We start from the raw sequence: 25989 nt of genomic DNA, 5'->3' as shown, positions 1-25989 counted from the left end.
GAGCGACTCTGGCTCTGATGCCAGCTCATCCAGCAAGCGTGGCACCCGGGCCACTAAACAGACCCGGGATGCATCTGACGGCAAAGGCGCCTCCAGAGGGAAGACTTTGATGAAAGCTCCTTCCCCAGAACCGGTACCGACCCGTCATCTCCTAGTGGGTGAGTGATCTTCGGGCATGTGTACCTGTTGTTCATTGTTTTTCCTGGTGTTGTGTCTCCCCTCCGTCCCTGTCATGCGTAGGTTAAAAAACCATGGAAGTGTACTGCCAAATCGAATAACAGGAAATGCGCCCTCTGTGTTATGATCCGGAACCATGGAAGGCCACCACAAATCATTGGCAAAAGGAGACAAGAGCATTGGCAAATAATCTGGCCGCCATCCCCTTACTAACCATCACAACTAGAAGTAGCCGAGGGGTGAACTAACATTCTGTGCACCGCGAACCCAGCCGGAGAACTAACAATCCTAAAGGTAGGAAAGATGAATAACTCTCTGCCTCAGAAAATAGACAAGAATAGCTAGCCCCCCACATTCAAAGACTGCGGTGATCTAGGAAAAACACAATACACAGGTAGATGACAGGATTAGCAAAAGGTGAGTCCCCCGCTGACTAAAATAGGAAAGGGACTGATGGTGGCCAGAGAAAAACCCTGCAAAAGACCAACTTCCTGATAGTACAAAAAGGCCCTCAGATCGCTCGATCTGAACTCCGTCCTATACCAGGTGCCCTTGTCATACCAATGAACAGAAAACAAGAATCATAACAAATTCAACAAGCCACAAACACATGGACCCAAAGGAGCTATACTCCACACAGAACTGCATGGAGTTCCTCAACAATCCACTGAGGGGAAAAATCCCTGCCAGCAAAAAACTGAACCAACCACAGCAAATGACGAACCCAGATAAACAAAAGAACCAGACAATAAATAAAGAGCAAGCACTTATCTGGAGTAGATGTGGTGTAGAGCAGGATTAAGCAGGCTGGAGATACAAAGAACAACTGACATCCGGCAACAGCCTGCAATCAGACCAGGATTTAAATAAGCAGAGAGTTAGCAAAGGAAACACCCACTGCACAACACACCTGGTCCAAGTCCAAACCATTCCTGGCCACCAGAGGGAGCCTCCCAGCAGCCAAAACATAACTAATATTCACAACACCTCTGTACCCGGCAACTGACTCCGTCCTGGTCCAAATGGCTCTGCAAAGACTGTATCCAGCAGACCATTTCAGATGAGACTCCTCGGTTTGCTAGTGATCTTCGTGCCATTATCCGGTCCGAAGTCCAGAGTTCTCTGCAGTCCCTGAAAGAGCCTCCCCGTAAGCGGCATAGACAGGCCTCCCCGGCTTTGCCATCCAGTCGATCCGAGGGAGAGTGTGGGTCTTCTGGTTCTGCATCCTCTTCCTCTGACAGTGAGGCTGACGTCCACCAATGTTTCCCTGTAGAAGGCACAAGCAAATTGATTGAAGCTGTCAGGGACTCTATGGGCATTACTGAAGAGAAATTGCAGCCTTCAGTCCAGGATGTTATGTTTAAGGGTCTGGAGCATAGAAAGCGCAGGACCTTCCCGGTGGTCGACAAGATACAGGCGTTGATCTCCAGGGAATGGAAGAAGCCGGATAAGCGGGGTTCTCTTCCAGGCGGCTTCAAGCGCAAGTATCCCTTTGAGGAAGCTACCTGTTTCCACATGGATAGGGCACCCAAATTGGATGTGGCAGTGGCTAAGGCATCAAAAAGGTTTTCTATTCCCTTCGAGGATATGGGATCCTTAAAGGACCCTATGGATCGGAAGGCGGATGTCTTCCTTAAAACCGCATGGGAGTCCTCTGCAGGTGCTCTCTGGCCTGCCATTGCAGCTACTTGTACGGCACGATCTCTGGTGATGTGGTTGTCCGAATTGGAGGAGAGGCTGAGGGCCAAGGTTCCTCGGGACGAGATTATTTCTGCTCTGCCCAGGCTGCAGGGAGCGGCGGCTTTCATCTCAGATGCATCGGCAGATTCCACTCGACTAGCTGCTAAGACTGCAGCCCTTTCGAATGCGGCTCGTCGAGCCTTATGGTTAAAATGTTGTCCGGGGGATCTACAGGTTAAGTCTAAGCTGTGTTCCATTCCCTGTCAGGGCGAGTTCCTTTTCGGTTCGGTTCTGGAAGATGTTCTTGAAAAGGCTGGGGACAGAAAAGGGAATTTTCCGGCCCCGTCCTTTCCCTCCTTCAAGCGATCCTTTCGTAAGAAGCAGTTCACCCGTAAGTTCACCCCCAGGAATAGAAGTGCCTGGTCGGATCGCAAGAATGAAGATAAGGGTTTCTTGTTCAAGGGCCCTTCCCAATCCAAGAAGTCTTCCCAATGTCTCCCTTCCCCAGGTGGGGGGGAGATTGACCTACTTTCTTCCAGCCTGGGAACGTATTTCTTCGAGTCCATGGATTCTCAATATCATCCAATCAGGTCTGACGTTTCCATTCCGCAGTGTTCCTCCCAGGCGCTTTCTCCAGACATCCCCGAGGGACGTCTCCGAGCGAACAACATGCCTTGGAGGGGGAAGTGAAGTCCCTATTGCGCCGGGCGGTCCTGACAGACGTCCCATTAGCGGAAAGGGGAGAGGGGTTCTACTCCTCTTTTTCTGGTCGGGAAACCGGACGGCTCCTTTCGGGTCATCATAAACCTCAAAGGTCTGACCAGCCACCTGCAAATCTTGTCCTTCAAGATGGAATCGATGAAGTCCACGATCAAGTCTCTCTACCCGAATTATCATATGGCTGTCCTGGATCTGAAGGACGCGTATTATCATGTTCCCATCGCTCCTCCCTTCCAGAAATATCTCAGGGTGGCGGTGATGGTCGACGGGTCGGTGCGTCATCTGCAGTTCAGGGCCTTACCCTTCGGCCTGGCAATTGCGCCCCGAATCTTTACGAAGCTCGTCCTGGAAATCACTGCCCACCTGCGGGAAGACAGAATTCTCATTTATCCCGTATCTCGACGACTTCCTCGTGGTGGGGGATGCGTCGAACCATTGTACTGCCGTCCGTCAGACTGTCTGCTCAAAGCTGGAAGGTCTAGGCTGGATTTTGAACAGGGAGAAATCAAGGTTGCTTCCAGCCTCGGTACAAGTCTTTTTGGGACTTACTTTGGACTCTCTCCTACAAGAATGTCGTCTCCCACCTTCCAAAATGGAGAAGATTCACACTCTGGTGCAGCAGGCGGTGGCGGTTCCGCACATGTCTCTATGACGGGCTATGTCTCTTCTGGGCTCCCTGACCTCTACTCTCCCCGCAGTTTTATGGGCTCAAGGACCTACCAGGGCCCTGCAGTGGGACATTCTGGAGCATCAGTCGTTTCTGGGGGACAAACTGAACAATCGGATTACTCTGAGCTCCAGCTCTATCGCCTCCCTGCACTGGTGGCTGGTTCCTGCGCACCTCCAAAGGGGAGTCCCGTGGTCTGTCCCGAATTGTGACTACGGATGCCAGTGTGTCCGGATGGGGGGGCTCACCTGCTGGGCCGTCAGATTCAAGGTCTCTGGTCGCCCAGGGAGGCAGCTTCCTCCTCCAATATCAGAGAGCTGTTGGCTGTGGAACGGGCACTGACTGGACTTCTCCCTTCACTGACCGGTCACCATACCCGGGTGTTGTCGGACAATCAGGTGACGGTGGCTTACCTGAACCATCAGGGGGGCACAAGGTCCAGGTCCCTTATGTTGCTAGCAGACATGATTCTGTCCCTAGCAGAAACTCACCTTCTGTCCCCCACTGCTGTTCACATCAGGGGTAAAGACAACCTCGCGGCGGATTTTTTTGAGTCGCACTCGCCTGCGCGAGGGGGAGTGGGCACTCAACCCGTCAGTCTTCGCCCTCATCACGGCCAGGTGGGGGGTTCCAGTCATCGACCTTTTTTCCACCAAACGGAACAGGAAGGTTCCTCAGTTCTGCTCTCTCAATCCAAAGGAACGTCCATATGCTGTGGACGCCCTGTCAATCCCCTGGCACTTTCCCCTGGCGTATGCGTTTCCCCCCCGCTGTTACTTATCCCCTCGGTCCTGAAGAAAATCAGGGATGACTGGACCAGAGTGCTTCTGATTTGCTCCCTTCTGGCCAAAGCGACCATGGTTATTTTTGGCTGGTTCGGATGTCCCTGACCGACCCGTGGGTCCTCCCGGAACTTCCGAATCTCCTGTCCCAGGGACCGGTGTACTATCCTCCGACAGTCAAATTGCATCTGACGGCATGGAATTTGAGAGGGCGTTACTGATCAGTAAAGGGTTTTCCCCCAATTTAGTTTCCACGCTGTTAGGTTGTAGAAAACCAGTGACTACCAAGATCTACTGTAGGACTTGGAGGAAGTTCTTATCTTCCTCAGGTGCTAATGTGACCGGGGAGGTTCCCATCGGTCCCATCCTGGAATTCCTGCAGTGTGGGTTGGACAAGGGGTTGGCGGTTAGCACACTCAAGGTCCAGATCTCCCCGTTAGCAGCACTCTCTACAATTATGATGTTGCGGGGAACCCTTGGGTGGCTCGGTTTATCAGGGCTAGTTCGCGCCAGCGTCCTCAACGGGCAGTCTCCCTCCCCCCTTGGGACCTTAACCTGGTTTTGGCGGCCCTGACGGATCCTCCGTTCGAGCCCCTTGACTCCATCCCTGTAAAATGTCTTTCCCTTAAGACGGTCCTCCTGGTAGCCCTCACCTCGGCCCGTAGGATTAGCGACATTCAGGCCCTTTCTCTTGACCCTCCTTACACTCAAATACTGGACGATAGGGTAGTGTTGCGCCCTGACCCTGCGTACCTTCCCAAGGTGGTTTCTCGGTTTCATACGTCCCAGGAGATTGTGCTGCCATCCTTTTGCACTAACCCGACTCGTGCGGAGGAACGGCGTTGGCATTGTCTGGATGTCCGTCGTTGTCTCCTCCAGTATCTTCTTGTCACCAGTTCCTGCAGGAAGGACAAGTCTGTTTGTCTCTTTCCAGGGGCCTCAAAAGGGGGTTAAGTGTTCCAAATCCATGCTGGCCAGGTGGATTAGGGACACCATTGCACTAGCTTACACGGCTAGGGGTGCGGCCGTTCCGGTGGGTCTGAAGGCACATTCCACGCGGGCTGTAGCATCTTCTTGGGCGGAACGGGCGGATGTTTCCATTGCTCAAATTTGTAAAGCTGCCACATGGTCATCACCCTCGATCTTTTATAAGCATTATAGGTTGGATCTTTCCTTCTCCGACCTCACCTTTTGGGAGACGTGTTCTACAGGCTGTGGTCCCTCCCTGATTTTTCCTTTCACTGTAATTCTCTCGTGGTGCTGTCATAGGGTGAGGGGAAAAATACGTAATTACTTACCGGTAATGTGTTTTTTTCCAAACCCATGACGGCACCCTTATATTCCCACCCTGCACTGGGGATTGTTGGTTGGTTCACCTTCCTTTCTTCCTTCTTCCACAATTTTTTTCTGGTGGTGGCCTTATACTAACCTGTTGTTTTTTTCAGAGGTCCTCTCATGCTCTGTAATCAAACTGAGGCGGCGAGAGGAACGCCCCTTTTTTAACCTGAAGGTTTCCTGTCCTGGATGGGCGGATCCTCTCTCGTGGTGCCGTCATGGGTTCGGAAAAAAACACATCACCGGTAAGTAATTACGTATTTCCAATTCTGACGCAACTAAAACCTTAAATTACACATTCAATAACATGCAATACTACAGCTGTCATCTATTATGCCACTTGCCCTTGTGGACTCATTTATGTTGGCCTTACCTCACGCCAACTTAAAGTACGCGTTCGAGAACATGTGAATGGTATCCTAGCAGCCAAAGACAGCAAAGACTTCTTTTCCCTTAAAACAATACCTAAACATTTTAAAATCCACCATAGATGCGATGCTTCACAATTGCGTGTACGGGGTATTGACCATCTTATCCCTCATATTCGAGGGGGTGACACAAAAAAACTTGCCAAAATCGAGGCAAAATAGATATGGACGCTAAATACTTTGCATCCCCTGGGCGTCAATGAAAATCTGAGCTTCGTTCCTTTCCTGTGAATTAATTGTCATCTGTTTTTACCAATTTTATGTGTTTTTAATATCTTTTCTATTGTTTTTATTTGCCCCCTTCTTTCGTGTATTATGGTTCCCAATGGCTGAAAATCTGTGTGTGGCAGTCTGCATTAATCGATAACATCGTCAATGTTTTCTCCGGAATCGTTGGGACACATCAGACCTTCCGTTTTATTATGTTGCCCCCCCCGGTTCCCTCCCTCCTGTATGCAGTTCGGTTTTAAATGACATGGATCAAAAAAATTATGTATGTATGTATAATATATCTTTGTACCGTGTTAGCCAGTAGAGATAAACAAATTGTTTAAAAGAGCAGAGAGTCCTCAGTGGTTGATACCTTTTTAATGGCTAACTGAAAAGATGGTAATAATTGCAAGCTTTCGAGACTACTCAGGTCTCTTCATCAGGCATGAACATACCTTGTTTCAGATTTTGTGTTATACCATGCCTGATGAAGAGACCTGAGTAGTCTCGAAAGCTTGCAATTATTACCATCTTTTCAGTTAGCCATTGAAAGGTATCAACCACTGAGGACTCTCTGTTCTTTTAAACAACTTGTTTATCTCTACTGGCTAACACGGTACAAAGATATATTATACATACATACATACATACATATAATTTTTTTGCATTAATATAGGGGTAGAAATATCTTTCTATTATGTACTTGATATACATTAAGATGGTAGCTGCTGTGGCCTATACATCGATTATATATTTATTAATACTTCCTTCGGCAGTGATCTTCCACTTATTTATTTATTTATTATTTTCCTCACTTCGTCCTCACTTTCACTTCCTTGATCTATTCTTCTCTGTTTCTTTCCCGTCACCACCTTTCACTTCCTTTTCGTTGTATCCTGCCATATGTACCTTTTTATATCTATGTATGGGCACAATCAGCTGTTGTAGTCATATTTTTATTTTATTATGTCTACTAGGTTTAATTATTTTTTTGTACATTTTCATTTTGCTTTCGTCTTGGCATTTTTTTTGCTATATGTATTTATTATGTGCGATTAAGTATTTAAATAGAGAGATGTTTTCCACATAATATATATATATATATATATATATATATATATATATATATCTTTTTTTTTTTTTTTTTTTTTTTTTTCACGCCTCACTTTTTACTATATTTTTCCATACATATATTTGTCTCACCAATCATTTAGACACATCCCACATATTGATTTCATTTCAATTTTTACTTTTCATTCTGTTATTCCATATATACATTTGGCCCACTACCAGTCTAGACACATTTCACATATTGTTTTTCCCATACTCTTTATGTATCACTTATACACTATGTACATCCAGTTTGTTTCTCCCCCCCCCCCCCCTCCCTCCCCCTTCCTCCTTGTTCTACATTCACATACTTTTTCTACATCCGGTCACTATATTTACCAATTTTCTTCAATATATTTTAATTTCTTACACTTCTACTCTTTTGAATTATTTTGTTTTGACCAGTCTAGGTTTGTAAAGCCACACGGCACTGTGATAGGTTCCCCACATGGTTTTTTTTTTTTTACTGTGTTCCGCCTAGCGCGACTGGCGTCTCCGCCCCTGTCTGCTCCTTTGGGATGTTGTCATCCCTGTGGGCGTTTACGGGGGTGGTACGTTTGCTGCGTGGAGGGGAAACCCCCCCTTTTTTTGGTATGTAATCACATCCACGTCCCTTAGCGCCTCCCCACCTACATGCCGTCAGATATTGATCTGGCTGAATGACAGGAGACAAGTGGGCGTCCATTGTGTTCTGCGATTCCGGCTGCACTTCTCGGGTGCGCGTCGCTGATATTGCGCTCCCTGCGCCTCCCTCCTGGGTGCCACCATGTTCATGGCCTGGCATTCTTGTGGGAGGTGCGGGGGCGGGGCGCCGACCTGGACCTATTGAATGGGCCTCCTGGCCGCGCGCTTCTATGTTCACGCCCCCCTGTACCCTCCCTGGATGTCGTCACGAATTGTGATCGTCCCCTGTGGAGGGCGGGGGATATGTGAGCACGCCCCCATTGAGGGATATTTCCGGCCACATGATCATGCCTGTGTGTGAGTGACTTACACTGCAGCCATTCATGGCTCTTGTTGTGTAGGTCACATGACACATACACCTTCTCACCGCCTTCTCTCATTGGATTACCAGTCTGCCTTTCTATTATATATAACGGGACCATGACCATGATGACTCCACCCCCTGACGAAGGTGACGCCGAAACGTGCGCGTTGGGGCTGGCGTCACATGTGAGCACAGGTTTCCTCGTGTCCAGGTAAAATACCTCATTCCATCTATTATACCCCTATTTAGCTGATCATCTTTTTGCCATTTTTACAACAGGCCTGTAACCTTCATGTATACATACTCATGCACACCCGTTTAACTTTTATCCACACATGCTCTGCATATACACTTCCATAACCTCGATTTATACATGTGTTCGCACCCCCCCCCCTTTTTTTACACGTTTTACATGTACACTCCTGCAACTTTACTCATTAACGTTTATGCACACTCTTTACTGATTTTGATACACGCTTTGCATGTATACCAACATTATACACTATAGCTATTATTACTGCACTTACATATGTGTAGGTTGATAACTAACTATGTTTTTGGTCTGGTTTCCAATACATCTTATGGCTAGTACTGTATTTGTCCCTTAATACCCCATCATTTTAAAGAGATATCTGATGGTTTACTACTACATATATACCATAGATGTGACTATGTTAATGTGATATTATAATTTTTTGAATTTTTCCTATAACAGAAACCATCAGCTTCAGCATTGTAATTTGGTATTGTGTTTTTGGGACCTTTTTTAGAACATAAACCGCGAGCTCTAATCGTGTATTACCTGTGCACGATACCTGTCTATACCTTACGCAATATTTATACATGTGATGCCCCTGTTTTTAGGTTTCTCTGCCAGTTGGCATTCCTTTTTAATAATAAAATTGTTATACCTTTTGACTACATCGGTTTCCTTTAGAATTTTTGTTCTATATTTCGGTGCCTATCCTTTTTACCATATTTGCCAGCTGCAAAAATGAGCAGAGGTGGGCTTAACGTGGTTGTGACCCCACAGAGCTGTGGCATTGCTTTTGATATATTGGGCTTGTAGTGTATAACTTTAGTAGTCAATGGCCTTATTCATCAAGACAGGCATTCATATAGGTCATGACAAACCATATTTTGCGCTTTATAAGACGCACCTCCAAATTTGGGGAAGGAAAAGAGAATTTTTTTTTTTTTTTTATTAAATAAATGGTCCGTCTTATAATGCCAGTGTCCGTCTAACAAATCATATATGGTATATGTCCCTCATAGCCCCCCCCATCCTAAAATTAGCCCCCTTAATCAGGATATGGCCCCCTTATATTGAATATAGCCCCCCTGTGGCTTGCACACTGCCTCCTGTGGCTGGCACACAGCCCCTATTGCTGCCCATGGCCCCCTGTGGATGGCACAAGGCAGCAGGGAGACATGCTGGAGGAGGTAAGTAAAGAGTTTTTTTTTATTTTACTATGGGCAGCAGCATGGGGGCCATATCTAACACAGGGGGGCATGTGCTATCAAAGGGGAGCACAGGCACATATAATATGCGCCGCTCCCCCAGCTGTCACTGCGGAGCGGTTTCATATATATTTCCGTATATTATATCCGTAAACTTTACCCCAAAATTTGGGGGAACAAAAGTGCGTCTTATAAAGCGAGAAATACGGTAATCATTAGGCATCGTGTGTTTCTTAAAGAATCTGGTTCACCTTTTCAACTGCTGTGCATCACCACAAAAAATATTCTACATTCAGTGACTGGAGTACATTTCTCTTGTAATGTGGTCAGTGTTGCATGGCTGGGGTCCTGGGTTCAAATCCCACCAAGGACAACATATGCGAAGGGTTTGTATGTGCTCCCCAGTGTTTGCATGTGCTCCCTGTGTTTGCATGGGTTTCCTTCCAGGTTTTCCGGTTTCTTCCCCCACTCCAAAGACATACTAATAGGAAATTTAGATTTTGAGCCCCAGCGGGGACAGTTATACAGTGCTATTAATTACACAACGCTTTACAGATGTGATCATAAGTGAGTAAAATGAGTTCACACCACTTTTGTAGGGTAATTTACGATTTACTATGTCTGCCGCACTCTGCCATGAGATCTCCTGGCCAAGTCTCGGCAAGTGGACAGAGTTTTGTGCGACAATTTTTATTTATTTAAAAAAAAAAAAAAAAAAAAAAAGAGTGGGAGGATAAAAGGGAAGAACTGCGCTGCTGCTGATCCAAGGATGGCGAATCGATTATTTTGTCAACGCGTTTCTGAGAATCAATCTTCTTCATCAGGACAAAAAAAAAAAAGGTGGTGATTTGAATCTCAAAGGAGTGGTTTTTATTGTCTAGATAGATATTATATTGAGAAACAATATTTCTCTAAAATACCTTACGTTGGCAATAGTGCCTGTGAGATTCACTATTGCAGACAGCTGTTCCCCTCTCCGTGACCCCAGGGATCTGGTGACGTCAAGTTCCTGACGCCGCGGCTGGCCGCAGTGTCCGTGAGTGATGGGCTGTGGGCGGTGTTTCACCGCTCGTCATAGCCCATCTACTCCCTCACAGCAGAACGCTGCAAGAAGGAAACGCGCTGTGCTGTGACAAGCGATGAAACACCGCCCACAGCTTAGTGAGTCAGGAAGACTGCAGCAAGCCGCAGGGATGTGACATGTCGGGAACTTGACGTGACGACACCAGATCCCTGAGGTCATGGAGCCCGGGGGTCACTGAGCGGGGAACAGTGGTCCACAATAGCGCCTCTCACAGGCACTATTGCTAACACAAGGTATTTGAGAGAAACATTTGTTTCTCAATATAATATCGATCTAGACAGTAAAAAAAATGGGTGAACCACCCTTTCAAAGATGCGTTAACAAATAAAAGAATCACCCATTCACCATCCTTGGATCAGTGGATCTTCAGCGACAGCGCGTTTTTCCATTTCATCCTCCCACTAGGGTTATCTTCTCATGGGGTGCAGCAGTAGCCGCTTACATGCGATAATAGTAGTTGAGACTCTCACAATTATTCAAGGTGAGCCATGCAACCTACACTATCCCTCCTTGTTTCTCCGGATAAGACCATATTTGTGCTTCTTGTTTCTCCATTTGTTTGTTCCCTAAAAAAAAAAAAATTTCTAACTTGTCAGTTTAAAAAAAATTCTTACTATTTGATATCAAACTTAATTCTAAAGGTTATTTCTTCTTTTTAAGGACGTCTCTCGGTAGAGGCAGAGCCTGGTTACACCTTTCATTGATGCAAAAGAAAATGGCTGATTACTTGCAAGTTCTTATTGATCACAAAGATCTACTAAGGTAATCTTAGTACAGTACAATAGCATATTTGTGTTCTTTCCCTGAGGAGAGGAGTTGGAAAACGTTGTTTGTTTTTTATGCTATAAATTGATGAAATATATCTATTAACCCCTTCAGCCCCAAGTCTTCACCTTAAAGACCCATCCATTTTTTGCAATTTTGACCAGTGTCCCTTTATGAGGATATAACTCTGCAACGCTTCAATGGATCCTGGTGATTCTGACATTGTTTTTTCTTGTTTTCTTGACATATTGTACTTCATGTCAGTGGTAAATTTAGGCTATGTTTTGCATTTATTTGTGAAAATTTCGCAATTTTCAAAATTTGAAATTTTATTCCCATAAATCTGAGAGCTCTGTCACACAAAATCGTTACTAAATAACATTTCCCACATGTCTACTTTTACACCAGCGCAATTTGCGACACAAATTTTTTTCCGTTAGGAAGTTAGAAGGGTTCAAAGTTCATCAGAAATTTTTCATTTTTCCAACAAAATTTACAAAAAAAATGTTTAGGTGTCACTTCACATTTGGAGTGATTTGAGAAATCTAGGCGACAAAATACCCCAAAGTGACCCCATTCTAAAATCTGCACCCCTCACTCTGCTCAAAACCACATCCAAGAAGTTTGTTAACCCTTTAGCAGCTTCACAGCAACCAAAGTAATGTGGAAGGATAAAAATGAAAATTTTACTGTTTTACACAATTTAAATACTATGTCCCAAGAATTAACAAGCTTTCAGAGCACAAAGGCTCCTTCTTAAGGCAAATTAGAAATGAATTACTGAGACAAAATCACAACATTTAAATGAATGTTACAACAGGACATGGGAAAGTTGATGCCTCCTAAAGATAAGCCAAGGAAATCAAATTAAGGAGGCATCATCTTTCCCATGTCATGTTGTAACATTCATTTAAATGTTGTGAATTGGTCTCAGTAATTAATTTGTAATTTGCCTGAAGAAGGAGCTTCTTTGCTCTGAAAGCTTAATATAATTTTTCTGGTTAGCCTATAAAGGTATCACTCCTAAAATACTTTTGTCATTCTTGGGACATAGCCAGAACAATCAATTGAAATACTAACACGGTACCACAATATTACCCTGTATTGCACTGTTTTACACAAAAATGTTACTTAAGCCATAAAATTTAGCATTTTCACATGTGCAATTGTGCAATTTCTCCTGAGTACACCGATACCTCATATGTGGTGGAAATCAAATGTTTGGGCGCACAGCAGGGCTCAGAAGGCAAGGAGTGTCATTTTGACGTTTCAAGCACAAAATTGTCTGGACAGTTAGCGGATGCCATATTGTGTTTGGAGACCCCCTGAGGTGCCTAAACAATGGGGTTCCCAAACAAGTGACCCCATTTTGGAAACTAGACCCCTTATGGAATTTATGTAGATGTTTATTGAGCACTTTAAACCCCTGGAGGCTTCACAAAAGTTTATAATGTTCAGCCGTGAGAATATATTATATTTTTTTTTTTTTTTTTTAACCACGAAATTTTTTCAACTAGGTAGCTTTTTTTTTACAAGGGTATCAGGAAAAAATGCACCATAAAACGTATTGTGCAATTTCTCCTGAGTACACAGATACCTCATATGAGGTGGAAAGTAATTAAAATCTAGATCGGTAATGAGCACTTTGAACCCTCACGTGCTTTATACATTGAGCTATAAATATAAAAAACTTTTTTTTTTCCACAAAAATGTTATGTTGGGCTCAATTTTTTTAATTTTTACAGGGGTAACAGGATAAAATGCACCATAAAATGTGTTGGGCAATTTGTCCCAATTACGCTGATACCTCATATGTGGCAGCCCACGACTGTTTGTGCGCACGGCAGAGCTCCAGAGGAAAAGAGCGTCATGTGAATTTTTTTTAACCCCTTAACGACCTTTGACGTACTGGGTACGTCATGGTGACATGGTGCTAAACAACCCATGACTTACCCAGTACGTCATGGCGAAATCGCGGCCCCGGAGCCCCTGTAAGTGCGATAGTTGTAATGAAATAGAAGATTCGGGAAGGAGGGGACCTCTGCCTGACCTCAGGAGGGGTGGTGTCTCCTCCCCGAACCTACAGAGGCTGTAATTGGCTGACGAACGCCACTCAGCCAATTACAGTCACTGTAATGTGTCAGCCATTGAAAATGGCTGACACATTGAAATCCAGCCATAATCAGTGCTGCTGTAGCACTGATGACTGGCTGGAGCTGGGTGAACTTTTTCACCCGCCCCCAGCTCTGATTGGAGAGACCGGCCTTGTGACCGATCTCTCTCCAATCACTGTGGATCTTGTGCCGGTGACCGCTACCCTCAGCTTCACTCCGTCCGTGAAAGCTGATGAGAGCGGTCGCCCATCGGTAAGTTATAGCCCCCCGCCGATCCACCGCTGCTCCCCGCCACGCCGCTGTCCCCGCCGCCACCGTCCCCTTTCAGTCGCACCCACCTTTTTCAGCCGCTGCTGCACCCGATCGGCCGCCGCCTCCATCGGCTGCCACTGCATCTAATCGGCCGCCGCATTCCATGTGCTGCCTCCCCGGACCCATGTGCTACCTCCCCTCCCCCCCCTCCCCGGACCCATGTGCTTTTTCCTGATACCCTTGTGAAAATACTAATTTTTATGGCTAAAGTAACATTTTTGTGTTTTAAAAGTAAAATTTTCATTTTTTCTTCTACATTGCTTTGGTTGCTGTGAAGCTCCTAAAGGGTTAATAAACTTCTTGGATGTGCTTTTGAGCAGAGTGAGGGGTGCAGATTTTAGAGTGGGGTCACTTTGGGGTATTTTCTTTCGCCTAGGTTTCTCAAATCACTCCAAATGTGATGTGGTACCTAAAAAAATTTTTTTTTCTAAATTTTGTTGGAAAAATGAGAAATTGCTGATGAACTTTGAACCCTTCTAACTTCCTAACGGATTTTTTTTTTTTTTTTTTTTCAAAAATTGCGCTGGTGTAAAGCAGACAAGTGGGAAATGTTATTTATTAACTATTTTGTGTGACAGATCTCTGATTTATGGGCATAAAATTTAAAATTTTGAAAACTGCGAAATTTTCAGAATTTTCGCCAAATTTTTGAAATTTTCACAAATAAACGCAAAACATATTGGCCTAAATTTACCACTGACATGAAGTACAATATGTCACGAAAAAACAATGTCAGAATCGCCAGGATCCGTTGAAGTGTTCCAGAGTTATAACCTGTCAAAGTGATACTGGTCAAAATTGCAAAAAACGGCCGGGTCTTTAAGGTAAAAACAGGCTGGGGGCTGAAGGGGTTAAATGGAAAATTAGCTGGAATCGTTAGCCACACCATGTTGTGTTTGAAGATCCCCCTGATGTGCTGAAACTGTGGAGCTCCCCAGCATTTGACCCCATTTTGGAAACTAGACCCTCCCCCCCCCCCCATACAAAAAAATTAGTTTTGCAAAATAACAAATACAGACATTAGTAAAAACAAAAAGAGAGCCTGCAACTGACAGTAAGACAAGGGCCACATGTGCGAGCGATGCACAAATCTCGCGTCACATTATCCGGCACAGCCGCACACTCCTGTCTGGAAGAGAGCGACCGTGCCGTATGATGCGATGTGAGACTCGTGCATCGCTCTCACGTGTGGCACTGGGCTGACCCTTACAATATTCAGTAAACAATACTGTAGTTGACGATTACTACAGTATCATTTTACTGGCCCTAAACTAAGTTTTATTTGTATTTCTTTGTTTACAGAAAAAAAAATCAGGACGCACGCACGGATGTGCTGCAAAAAGGACTAGGTGGGATGGAAAAAGGATGGATGGAGGATCGGAGAGGGCTCTTCGGATGGAGGAGCGGCGGAGGGTGGGAGAGTGCGTGGTTGATGGAAGAGGGCGCAACGGATGCAGGAGCGGCAGAGGATGTGGGGGAGGGTGGAAGGGGAGTGCGAGGTGAGATTGGGGATAGCTACCTTACAGGATGGATCTAGGCAGCAGGATCCGGGAGGGGGCAGAGGATTAAGAGGATGGGAGAGAGCGGGCAGCAGATTGGGGAGGGGGGCAGCGGCTGGTGGGGGAGTGCGGTGGCAGATGCAGGGGTGCAGCGGCTGATGGGGGAGTGCGGCGACAGATGCAGGGGCGCAATCGGCTGATGGGGTAGTGGGGTGGCAGATGCAGGGGCGCAGTGGCGGCGGATGCACGGGCACAGCAGATGGAGGAGAGCAGCGGCGTATGCACGGGCACAGCAGATGGAGGAGAGCGGCAGATGATGTGGAGCAGTGACTTACTGATGGGCACCCGCAGGGATCACTCTCCTCGGCTTCCACGGATGGAGAAGCTGAGGAGAGCGATCTCCTACAGATCACCGGTCCCAGATCCACGGTGCTTGGAGAGATCGGTCACAAGGCCGATCTCTCCAATCAAAGCTGGGGGCGGGTGCAACAAAGGTCACCTAGCTCCAGCCAATGATAAGTGCTATAGCTGCACTGATCATAGCTGGATATATCCGTCAAAGGTCGGGAAGGGTTTAAAGGCATATTCATAGACCAAAATTATCAGTCTGTTCATTCATGGCACTTCTGGGACCACTATTTTTCAGTAGATAAGGAATGGGCAATAGGGATATTGCTTTTTCCAGGCTTGTCTTGTTCCTTTTCTCTTGTCTTGTCTTCTCAGTTGCACCACTTATTTGTAGGCCATGTTAATAAGAGTTGGTCAAGTGTATTATCATGACAGTTATTCCCACAGCTCTTCTCTTCCCACCAATTGTGGCAGGTGGCTCAGTGTTGCAGGGCTCAGTCTTGCAGGGCTGGGATCCTGGGTTCAAATGTTACCAAGGACAACGTATGAGAGGGGTTTGTATGTTATTCCCGTGTTTGCTTGGGTTTCCTCCTGGTTCTCCAATTTCCTCCCACAATTCAAAGACCTACAGATAGTGAATTTAGATACTACTGCACTGTGGAATTAATGGCACTATATAAGTGAATAAATATTATTAGTCTTATGATTATTGTTACAGGGCTATTCTGGTTATTCCAGGTAACTGTGTCAGTGGGAGAGTGTGTCTACTATTCTATCCTATTCTATGTTCAGATATCTGTTGTAAAATTTGGGCAAGACATGTCTCCAAATTTAGAAACAGACTGTCTGTGTGCAGCTCCCTATGCTTGTCCACATCCATGCACTGTTCTAGCCTCTTTAATTTTATCATTATTAATCACGGCTTCAGCTAATGCTGTTTTTTGTTTTTTTTTGTTTTTTTTTTTAAACAAGTGATTTTTATGAGCATGAAGCTTTAATGATGGAGGAAGAAGGAGCTGTTCTAGTTGGTCTTCTCATGGGACTTAACATGATTGATGCAAATTTATGCCTCAAAGGAGAAGATTTAGATTCTCAGGTAAGAGTACCAAAATAATTGGATTTCCTGAGTTATATTTTGTGCCATTTTTAGGCCAAACATAAAAAAGTAAGCTCTTCATAAAATAGCTATATTAGTTTGGCTACTGTTCACATCACGTTTATGGTTTACAAAACAGCAGGTAAAGGCAACTGGATTTACAAACACTGGTCACAAAACTAGTTTGCTATAAGATGGCAGGGCTGTGGAGTCGGTAAGCCAAACCTCCGACTCCACCGCCACCTCCCTCATACATATGTGATACATTTACTGTAGTAAAATGGTAACATCAGACTTTTAATCATTATTATGATACAATAATCCAGCTGTTTAGATAGAAAAAAAATATATTGGATACAAGTTTAAAACACAAACTTTAACTTATTGTAAATATGCAATACACTGTTTAGTAAGTGGGGAAGAAACAGTTTTCAACAAAAATGTATGGAATAACATATGAATTTGTTCTAAGAAATAGAATTGCCCCAATCAGATTCTCCTTCATAGGCAACCTCTTATCTGACCTAATATTTTAAGGCTGGAAAACAACCTCTACACCAGCTTGGGTTGGTGGCAAAGCGGTGACCACATGGGCAACATCTCTAACAGTTCCAGGTTTAAAGGAATTGCCTCATGCTCAGCCAGTTTTGATGAACGGTTGAACTCTTCTACTTCTTTGAGAGCAAGTGAAGTAGGTAAATCTGTTTGCTATGGGAGTAGAATCTTTTTTTCCTGTGGCAACACTTTGTTGCTCCATGTCGTTCAAATACTTTTCAAAATGAAACTCTTCATCTGATGAGGCTGAAGATACGGCAGCTGTAGCACTGGCAGGATCCAAGTCCTCTTGCTCTTGGCAGTCCTGTAGCACACTCCTCCTAAATGCTCCCTCTGTCAGAGATTCTTTTCCTTTAGTAAGTTGTTGATCATCAAGCAGTATACGATGACTTGGGTCCACATAAACAGCTGCCAGAAGAATTTTATTTTCTAATAGCGTGTCTTTCTCCGTTTCATTAAAGAAACCATGCCCTCTGCAATTAAACATCCTCTTTGGGACAGGCAAAACAGCAAGTTCTTCTACTTTTATGAAAATGCTGGGAGTTAAATCCTTAGCTTGTAATTTTTTAGTCACTGTAAATGGGTGATAAAGCAGTTCCTTCAGTTCATTGACCTTCATTTAGTGTTACCTGAGGGTTGGCCATTTCTGCAAGAAAGGGTTTCGGCTTAAGCAATCGCTCAATCATTAGTGTTGATCAACCGAGTGGCTTGATGGACAATTGACCCTTTTCCAGTACGTCTCTTCAAGATGGACTCAATCTTGGGGGTTCTGACAGCAATAACCAATTTTCTCACTATGCCTGTCAGCATTCCAGCATGTAAATTTTGCAAAGTATCTCTTATTGCCAGCTGCAGCGCATGTGATAAATAGGCAAGAGACTTGAAGCGGCTTCAACAGGTTCATCTAATTCTAAAGGATCATTTTACTGTTTATTGAAAGTTTAGACTTGCTTTAAGAAGCACTTACCTTAATCCTACTTTCCTGTTCACTCTAGAGTCTCTAGCAGTTCTGAGATGACTGCAGGCATTCTTTGTGTCTGTTTTTACCCTTATCTGCAGAGGAGCAGCTTAACTACTTATATCATGTAGCTGAAGTGCAGCACAGATTCATCTCAACTAAAAGCCTAGATTCTTTCATCAGGAATAGAACAGACATTTATAGGACATTTCATAACGTTCCCAAATTCTTATGAAATAATATTCATCACATACTGGATTGAACCGCTGTACTCAATTTATTATATGTTTTAGGAGTCGGTCCATTTTATACCGACTCAGACTCCACCAAAATGAACACCGTTTCCGACTCCACGGCCCTGGTATGGAGGCAACACAGGTGCAAAATACTGCTGAAACAACCACTTGTAAACCTATCAATTCATGGAGAGGGTATGGCCGCCTAGTATTAGAATTGCAAACGGATAAGTTTATGGTTTTGCCACGTTGCCAGCAATACTTTATTAACTTTAGTATTAATATTATTATTCCTATAAATACCGTATTTTTCGCTTTATAAGACGCACCGGATTATAAGACGCACCCCAAATTTAGACATAAAAAAAAGGTAAAAAAAAAAAGAAAAATGGGGTCTGTCTTATACTCCGGTGTTCTCTTACCGGAGGGGGGCAGCAGTGGTGGTGAAGCGGGGTCACAGGAGGCACAGGTTGTGCTGGCAGGCGCGGCAGGTCAGTGTCAGCGGGGTCCGTGGTTGCAGGTGCCGTGGTTGCAGGCGCGGTGGCATCCATAGCGGCAGGAGCCGTGGGGTCCGTGGTGGCGGCAGCAGCGGCGGCGGGTGAGCCGTGCAGCAGGCCGGTGCAGTGAGTGTCCGCGGTCCCGGTTCAGTGGTGGGAGCGGCGGCGGGGACTGCTCAGTGGTGGGAGCGGCGGCGGGGACTGCTCAGTGGTGGGAGCGGCGGCGGGGACTGCTCAGTGGTGGGAGCGGCGGCGGGGACTGCTCAGTGGTGGGAGCGGCGGCGGGGACTGCTCAGTGGTGGGAGCGGCGGCGGGGACTGCTCAGTGGTGGGAGCGGCGGCGGGGACTGCTCAGTGGTGGGAGCGGCGGCGACTGCTCAGTGGTGGCAGTGGCGGGGACTGCTCAGTGGTGGCAGTGGCGGGGACTGCTCAGTGGTGGCAGTGGCGGGGACTGCTCAGTGGTGGCAGTGGCGGGGACTGCTCAGTGGTGGCAGTGGCGGGGACTGCTCAGTGGTGGCAGTGGCGGGGACTGCTCAGTGGTGGCAGTGGCGGGGACTGCTCAGTGGTGGCAGTGGCGGGGACTGCTCAGTGGTGGCAGTGGCGGGGACTGCTCAGTGGTGGCAGTGGCGGGGACTGCTCAGTGGTGGCAGTGGCGGGGACTGCTCAGTGGTGGCAGTGGCGGGGACTGCTCAGTGGTGGCAGTGGCGGGGACTGCTCAGTGGTGGGGGCGGTGGCGGGGACTGCTCAGTGGTGGAGCAGACGGATGCGGTGTTTTCCCAATGTGTCCGGTCCCGTTCAAGTATTGGCGCCTGGAGCGACGCATGCGCAGATGGAGCTCTCATCCAAGGGCTCCATCTGCGCACGCGCTAGCTCCTGGAGCAGCGCGTGCGCAGATGGAGCTCTCATCCAAGAGCTCCACCGGCGCCATCATTTGAAAGTGGGACCGCGGACACCTGGTAACTTGTTGCACAGCCGCCCGCCCCGCACGCACAGAGTGGCAGCCAGCAGGCTGCCCTCCCACCCTGCGTGCAAGCCGCCGGGTACCTGTGCTTCCGTGCAGTGGCAGCCGGGTACCCGTGGCTGTGTGCGGGCGGCAGCCGGGTACCCGTGGCTGTGTGATGGCGGCACCCGGCTGCCTGTGTGATGGCGGCAGCCGGGTGCCTGTGTGATGGCGGCAGCCGGGTGCCGCCCGCACGGGCACCCGGCTGCCGACCGCACATAGCACCCGGCTGCCGCCCGCACACAGCCACGGGTACCCGGCTGCCACCGCACGCAAGCACAGGTACCCGGCCGCTTGCATGCAGCCACAGGTACCCGATCGCCTCAGACAAGACCCCACCCCCCCAGGTACCGCTTTATAAGACGCACCCCCCCCCATTTTCCTCCCAAATTTTTGGGAGGAAAAGTGCGTCTTATAAAGCGAAAAATATGGTAATTGGCCATCTTAATACATTTTGTTATTTGGACTTGGAAGATGAATATTATCTTAAGATGAGTTGGCAGGATTGGTGCACATACTTGCTAGGCATATTTTACAATTTCTGCTATCTTATACTGGCTGGTAAACTTGAAGGCACACACTTTATAAATTTCCTTCTAAAATAAAATGCTTGATCTTATAACTCCATGTAACTGTGCCCTGTTTCTTCAAACCATTGAATAACATTTAGGAGGTGTCCGATTCATTCAGATGTTTACACTCGTATTCTACTGTAAAATAAAACGCCAAAAAGTTGCACATTTTTTTTTGTGGGGCCACAGAAGTTGAGCATTTTTTATTTTTTTTTACACTTTTGGCGTTTACACACCAGTTGTAGCCACCTTATCGAAAATGAGCACAACATGGGCATGATGTGTGGCTGAGCCAAGGCATCAAATTCATGTAAAAGTACGCATTTTGGTGTAACCTCCAGCAGAAATCTAGTCCTGTCCCTTACTGGAAGACATTTGTGCTGGAGGAGCACGTTACTTATAAGATGCACCTAATTCATCAGGTGGCATGTGCCTTTTTTTGGATTAGGCACACCTTACTGTAGTGACCCCGTTCATGAAGATTGGTATGCACAATGCCACTCGTTATGAGTCGGGCCATAGTGTGTGGGGAATACTTTGTATTTCAATTTTCTACTGCTTTTTCCTTAGTAAATCTCTGTTTTAAACCTGGATTTTTTATTGCTATATTTTAAAGTGGGTTTTCTTTTTGACTTTTACTTTGTGTATACATTTGCGTTTTTGTTTTTTTTTTTTTTAATTTCTGTACTTTTTGTTTTTTACTTTTTTTTTTTTTTTACTTTTCATTTTTTTTTCTTTTCCTTTTGCTGTTTTAGGTGGGCATCATTGACTTTTCTTTCTGTCTCAAGGATGTACAGCTAAATGATAGTGAAAAAAAGTATGTATTACAATTGATTTTTCTTTTTCATGACTAAACATGTTTTTTTAATGTTGTGTAAAAAATGTTTAACCCCTTAATGGAGCTAATTTTGAACTAATGACCAAGCCCCATTCTTCGAATCTGAAATGTCACTTTGTGTGTAAGGCCCATTTCACACATCATTATTATTTTTTTTTTTTTTTTCCCCCCCATCAGTCACAATCCGTTTTGTGACTAATGCGACGATTGTGGTAAAAGTGATGCGATCCGTCGCTGTCTGTTTTTTCGACGCATGCAAAAAAACGTTTTTGTGGACGTCGTCTCCGTCCAACGACACACATTATTCGACGGATTCGTAGTACGACGGATGTAACTGGATTCAATCCGTCGCTAATGAGTCAATGAGAAAACGGGTCAAGCGCTGGATCCGTTTTTTTTTTTACTTTTTTTTTTTTTTTTTTTTTTTTCTGTTACATTCAACGGATTGTGACTGATGGCAAAAAGCGAATGTGTGAAAGGGGTCTTAATACTTCAACATCCCAGTGATTCTGAGTTTGATTTTTCATGACACCTTATACTTTGTTAGTGATATACTTAAAGGAGTTGTCCGACATTAGCTTAACAAAAATTTTTGAGTTTCTGTGCTGTATTGTCATATAAATCACACCTACATTATTTTTTGTTTTCTAACTTTTGTTCCTCTTGAATTATCCATTTATTCTCTGCAGCTCTTGTTAACATTCAGCTCCAGCAAACATGACCACTTCCTGTGCTGAACCTCAGTCAGAGCTGTCACCACCCAGCCTCAGTGTCCAGCCTCGCCCCCTGCCCAGCCTCAGTGTCCAGCCTCGCCCCCTGCCCGCCCCCTGCACACACATTCCCTGTCAGTATTCTTCCCCAGCACCTGACCTGGTATCACTACAGCATTGCAAATAACAGCCCCACATCGGGCTCTGCACCGCACACGCACACATATGGCTCTGCACCGCACACATATGGCTCTGCACCGCACACATATGGCTCTGCACCGCACACATATGGCTCTGCACCGCACACATATGGCTCTGCACCGCACACATATGGCTCTGCACCGCACACATATGGCTCTGCACCGCACACATATGGCTCTGCACCGCACACATATGGCTCTGCACCGCACACATATGGCTCTGCACCGCACACATATGGCTCTGCACCGCACACATATGGCTCTGCACCGCACACATATGGCTCTGCACCGCACACATATGGCTCTGCACCGCACACATATGGCTCTGCACCGCACACATATGGCTCTGCACCGCACACATATGGCTCTGCACACGCACACCTATGGCTCTGCACACGCACACCTATGGCTCTGCACCGCACACCTATGGCTCTGCACCGCACACCTATGGCTCTGCACCGCACACCTATGGCTCTGCACCGCACACCTATGGCTCTGCACCGCACACCTATGGCTCTGCACCGCACACCTATGGCTCTGCACCGCACACCTATGGCTCTGCACACGCACACCTATGGCTCTGCACACGCACACCTATGGCTCTGCACACGCACACCTATGGCTCTGCACACGCACACCTATGGCTCTGCACACGCACACCTATGGCTCTGCACACGCACACCTATGGCTCTGCAACCCCCCCCCCCATCCCCATCCCCCATCGGGAACACATGTGGAATACATACTCACCCTTCCTCGGTCCCAGCCGCTCCTGCACGTTCGCGCGCTGTTTGTGCTCTGGCCATATCAACACAGTAGTGACGTCACCGCTGTGCTGAAGAGAGCACAGACAGCGGGAAGGACAGTGATGAGAAGCAGCGCTGCGCTGCTTCTCATCAGCACTTTCAAATGTACCGGCATCTGTGATCTGTGATCTCTGATGCCGGTACATTTGAATGTGTGATCCTGAGCAGGGGCCCGGTGCTGGAGCTGACACCACGGCAGCTGCCGCCAGGCCCCTCCCCCAGGTCACGGACCCCACAGCAGTGCAGGGGGAGGTTACTGGAGAGTAAAAGAGGTGCGGGGGAATGTGTGGGAGGGTGCAGGGAAGGGGGCGGGGCTCATCACACTGTAGACACCCAGCAGGGAGGCGACATGCTGTTTCAACATTTGCATGTCAACATGGCCCTGCCCATGTTGACATGAAATGACCGGAAGCAGCAAAATCGCGGCAGGAGCGGTCACATGATCGCTCTGAGCCGGGGGAGAGGGGCTGACAGCAGGGCAGGTAAGTGGTCTCTATCTACTTACCTGCCCCAATGTAGCCCAATAGGGAAATAACAAAAAAAGTCAAAGAAGCCGGATAACCCCTTTTAAATTTATATATTTTATGGTTTTAATGACTTTTCATAAAATTAGTACTCTTCAAACTGTGTCCTTATATCCTTAAATCAGATAGTCAAACCACACAAAATAACTGATTCATAAAATAAATTTCCCATGTCTGTCACCATAATTTTTCATACAATGGGTACGGAAAGTATTCAGACCCCTTTTTAAAGTTTTCATTCTTTGTTTCATTGCAGACATTTGGTAAATTCAAAAGTTTTTTTTTTTTTTTTTTTCTCTTCTCATTAATGTACACTCTTGACAGAAAAAAGCAAATGTAGAAATTTTTGCAAATTTTATAAAAAAGAAACTGAAATATCAGACCCTTTGCTTAGTATTGAGTGCTTGTGACTGTGCATCTGCATGTGTGAACAGCGCTCTATGCAAGCCATCAGTGTGCAGTTTTACCATCCAGTATTCGCCCCCTCCATTTTTTTTTTTTTTTTTTTTTTTTTGGAAGTGTGTGAGATTTGCTCCTCCTGCACCTGAGATGCCTCCACCTAGTGGAGGTTTGGCTGTATCCTGCTGGAGTAGTAGTTTTTGGCCTGGGCATTGCACAACTGCAGCCCCATCTTTGCTGTAAGTAATATTTATTCTTTTTTTTTTTTTTTTTTTTTTTTTTTATATTATAGTGTAGGGATCTACAAGCATGAGGTTCCTGTGATGAGGGTTGTAGGCCGTTTTATGGCCATAATACCAACTAAAAACTTCATATTTTTTTACAGGATACAGCCAGGCCCCTTTCTTTCAGATCTTGCATATTAGAGTTCCTGTATTGCGCACAGATGGAGTACGACTTGGCAGCCCGCCTGATCTAATAGTATGCGCGTCACCTAATAGGCTGCGGGCTTGTGACTGTGCCTCTGCATGTGTGAACAGCGGTCTATGCAAGCAATCATTGTGCAGTTTTACCATCCAGCAATCGCCCCCTTCATTTTTTTTGGAAGCGCGTGTGTGATGCTTCCACTTAGTGGGGGCTTAGTTGTATCCTCAAACTAGAAAGAAATTATTTTTAGAGGTAGTATATCAAATTTTTACTAGCAATCCTACCTTCATTAAATATTTAAAACATCAATTTTTATTAGATAAGTTTAAAAATACAAAATAATCCCACACCGTGCGTGAATACACACAACTAACAAAAACAAAAATTCGGACACGATGAGGCCACAATTGGGGACCTCCTTTTATGCGGAGTTATTGTGGAAATCTCGGTACTGTCTATCTAGATTAGGGCAACAAAGTCTAAATACACCCTATATCAGTCTGTCCGCTACCTGTCAATGGAGATATAACTTGCGTTACACGCACCCTAAAGTTACATAGTTACATAGTTACTTAGGTTGAAAAAAGACCTAGGTCCATCTAGTTCAACCTTCCTCCACCAGTTTTATTAGTCACGAAGTCATTTATAATCAACAATGTTTTGTGTACTGAGGAAATCATCCAGCCCTTTTTTAAAAGCTGTAAAGTTAAAAAGGTGCCCCCATTCCACGGCGGCTAGCCCTTGGAAGCTGCCCCTAAACTCCCTCACTAGTTCAGATATAGGCAGTTTAGATATTTAAATAATTATTCAAGATGGTCACTTATCTTAAACATTCTCACGGCAGCTTTTCCACATAAATACAGTCCGCAATGAGTCCAAAAGAAAACTCGACGCGTTTCCCCCCATTAGTATGTATTGGGGTTCATCAGGAGTTTAAAGGCACAATCGCCTGTGGAATAAATTCAATTAAAAATCCTGTCCCAAAAAGATACCTCTGCACAGATGGAGGTTCCCCATATCTTATTACGTACCGTTCTGATGTTCAGCTGCACATGTGGTAGCAAGTGTCCCTCAAAGACGGTGCTTGTGGCAGACCAAGTCACATCATGACCTAAAGCTCTTAAATACATTCCCTAATGGCAAGATGTAACCCACCTGAGTCCGAACCGCCCACTCTCCATGGATACCTGGTTTGTTTATATGCCAGAGCACCCCGTTCCACCAGAGTCTCAAACAGAACGCCGACCGGGTGGTATCACATGATCAAACACGTGACCACTCGGTCCCGCCCCCTTACGTCATTCACTATGCTGATGTACTAACGCAAGTTATTTTACGTTAATAACCAGCCTATTCAGGCTGTCATTTACCTCCTCTGCTGGTGCTATATCCATAGTCATATTTTGTATTCTCATAGTGGAACGCTATATGGTTTCAAAGAGGAAGCCGGCCGGGGGATGTCATGTGACCGGACATGTGACTGTCCGCTCCCG

General features: G+C 45.9%; 1 protein-coding gene across 2 annotated transcripts in view; it reads left to right on the top strand.

The window, feature by feature from the left end:
• The window catches only part of LOC142303305 (RUN and FYVE domain-containing protein 1-like), a 341419-nt gene that overhangs the window by 20953 nt on the left and 294477 nt on the right, over nucleotides 1-25989 (top strand). For both annotated transcript variants that reach the window (XM_075344572.1, XM_075344571.1), the window contains exons 4-6: nucleotides 11303-11404; nucleotides 16653-16776; nucleotides 21349-21410. In XM_075344572.1, the coding sequence (XP_075200687.1) occupies nucleotides 11303-11404; nucleotides 16653-16776; nucleotides 21349-21410 (288 nt within the window). The remainder of the gene's footprint in view (nucleotides 1-11302; nucleotides 11405-16652; nucleotides 16777-21348; nucleotides 21411-25989) is intronic.

This window comes from Anomaloglossus baeobatrachus, chromosome 4, assembly GCF_048569485.1.
Source record: "Anomaloglossus baeobatrachus isolate aAnoBae1 chromosome 4, aAnoBae1.hap1, whole genome shotgun sequence".
Taxonomy (NCBI): Eukaryota; Metazoa; Chordata; class Amphibia; order Anura; family Aromobatidae; genus Anomaloglossus; species Anomaloglossus baeobatrachus.
This window is presented reverse-complemented; position numbering and strand designations above follow the sequence as displayed.